The following is a 2,317-nucleotide window of genomic DNA, read 5'->3' on the forward strand; positions in this document are numbered from 1 at the left end:
CCCCCGCCGGAAGTGACGTTGGCCGGAAGCGGCGGCGGCGGTAGCGGGATGAAGCTGCTGACCCACAACCTCCTCAGCTCCCACGTCCGCGGCCTCCGGCCCGGCGGCGGCTTCCCCTGCGGATCGAGGTACGGGCTCCCCCCCCCACCCCCCGCCCCTTACCGGGCGTTGGCCACACCCCCTTACCGGGTAGGCCCCGCCTCCACCGGGTAGGCCCCGCCTCCACCGGGTAGGCCTCGCCTCCACCGGGTAGGCCCCCGCCTCCACCGGCTAGGCCGCACTTACTTCCGGTTCGGCCGCACTGACTTCCGGTTCGGCCGCACTGACTTCCGGGTAGGCCGCGCTTACTTCCGTGTAGGCCGCGCTTACTTCCGGGTAGGCCGCGCCTTCCTCAGCCGGGCCCCGCCCCTCCTGGAGGCCCCGGTGCCCTCCCCCCCGTTACCGGACCGTTCTCCCCCCCCCCCTCCCCCCCTTCTCCAGGCCTCCGAGGTCCGGGTCCGGCCGGTGCCGTTCAACGCCGCCTTCGTGGCGCGGTTGGTGCCGCGGCTGCGTTGGGCCGCGTTGCTGGAGGCGGCCGAGAGCGTGAGTGTGGGGGGGGTGGGGGGTGTCCGGTTTGGGGGTACCGGGGGGAGCGATGGGGGGGTCACCAAGGAGGGGGGGGCTCCGGTTTGGGGGGGTGGAACGGGGAGAGTGATTGAGGGGTCCCGGGGGGGGCTCCGGTTTGGGGGGGGCTCCTGGAGAGGGAACGAGGTAGTGATTTGGGGGTCCTGGGGGGGGGGGGGGCCCGGTCTGGGGGGGCTCCTGGGGGGGAGGACGGGGGGGAGTGATTTGGGGCTCCCTGAGGGGGGCTCCGGTTTGGGGGGACACGGGGGGGGGGGGGGGAGAGATTTGGGGCTCTCTGGGGGGGCTCTGGTTTGGGAGGACACCGGGGGGGGGGGGGAGCGATTTGGGGGTTCCTGGGGGGGGCTCTGGTTTGGGAGGACACCGGGGGGGGGGGGAGCGATTTGGGGGTCCCTGGGGGGGGGAGTGAGGGAGGGATCCAGTTTGGGGGGGACACCGGGGGGGGCTCTGGTTTGGGGGGACACTGTGGGGGGGGGGGGCTCCGGTTTGGGGGAGGCTCTGGGGGGGGGGGGAGGGGGGCGAATTATGGGGTGGGGGGGGGGTCACGGTTTGGGTGGGGCCTCCGGGGGGGGGTGGGGGTGTAGAGGGTCGGGGGGGGGGGGGGCGGCTCTTTTTTTGTGGGGCTCTGGTTGGGGGGGGGGGGGGGCGATTTGGGGGCTCTAGTTGAGGAGTCCCAGTTTGAAAGGGGGGGGGGGGCTGGTTGGGGGGTACAGGGGGTCTTTTTGGGGGGGGGGGGGTGTCTGTGGTTTGGGGGGTGCCCCAGTTTGGAGGGGGGGGCAGAGGGAGAGCGTTGTCTTGTTTTGGGGTTTGGGGGGGGGGGTATCCCAAGAAAGAGCTAAATTGGAGGGGGGGGGAGCATTTTTGGGGGGTTCCACAGCCCCCCCTAACCCCCCCCACTTGCTCCCCCCCCCCCCCCAAAAAAAAAAAGTTGGGGCACCCCTCGGAGCTGCCCCCCGAACCCGCCCCCGACTACGAGGGGGACGAGTCCTTCCTGCGGCGGGTGCACCACGTCCTGCTGGAGGTGAGGGGGGGGGGACCCCAAAAATTAACTCTGGGGGGGGCCCAAAACCCCTTTGGGACCCCCCCTGACCCCTCCCCATATCCCGTCCCCCCCCCCCCCTTTAGGTGGAGGTGCTGGAGGGGGTCCTGCAGTGCCCGGATTCGGGGCGCCGCTTCCCCATTTCCCGGGGGGTCCCCAACATGCTGCTGAGCGAGGAGGAGGCCTGAGGACCCCTCCCCCCTTTCTGCCCCCCAAATCCCCCCTTCCTGCCCCCCAATTCCCCCTTCCTGCCCCCCAATCTCCCCTTTCTGCCCCCCAATCTCCCCTTTCTGCCCCCCAATTCCCCCTTTCTGCCCCCCAATTCCCCCTTCCTGCCCCCCAAATCTCCCCTTCCTGCCCCCAAATCCCCCCCTTCCTGCCCCCAAATCCCCCCTTTTCTGCCCCCAAATCTCCCTTTTCTGCCCCCCCAATCTCCCCTTCCCGCCCCCAAATCTCCCCTTCCCGCCCCCAAATCTCCCCTTTCCGCCCCGAAATCTCCCCTCCCGCCCCCCAAATCTCCCCTTCCCTCCCCCAAACCGCACAGTTTTGGACCCCTCTTTTTTTTCTTCGTTTCCAAATCCCCTTTTTTTTTTTTTTTTTTTTTTTTGCTCTAAAATCCCAGTTTTTCTACCCTAACCTCCCCGGTTTTATATCCTA

General features: G+C 68.8%; 1 protein-coding gene across 1 annotated transcript; it reads left to right on the top strand.

The window, feature by feature from the left end:
- Positions 1-48: 48 nt before the first annotated feature.
- On the top strand, positions 49-2,048 carry TRMT112 (tRNA methyltransferase activator subunit 11-2; the record flags this gene model as incomplete). The annotated part of the gene is given in 5 exon segments (XM_082501024.1): positions 49-115; positions 118-128; positions 481-582; positions 1,550-1,642; positions 1,747-2,048. Coding segments are annotated over 5 exon segments (375 nt in total). The 3' UTR covers positions 1,849-2,048.
- Between the last annotated feature and the right edge of the window lie 269 nt (positions 2,049-2,317).

The sequence above is a fragment of the Vanellus vanellus genome (assembly GCF_965231255.1).
Source record: "Vanellus vanellus genome assembly, contig: HAP1_SCAFFOLD_2457, whole genome shotgun sequence".
Classification (NCBI taxonomy): Eukaryota; Metazoa; Chordata; class Aves; order Charadriiformes; family Charadriidae; genus Vanellus; species Vanellus vanellus.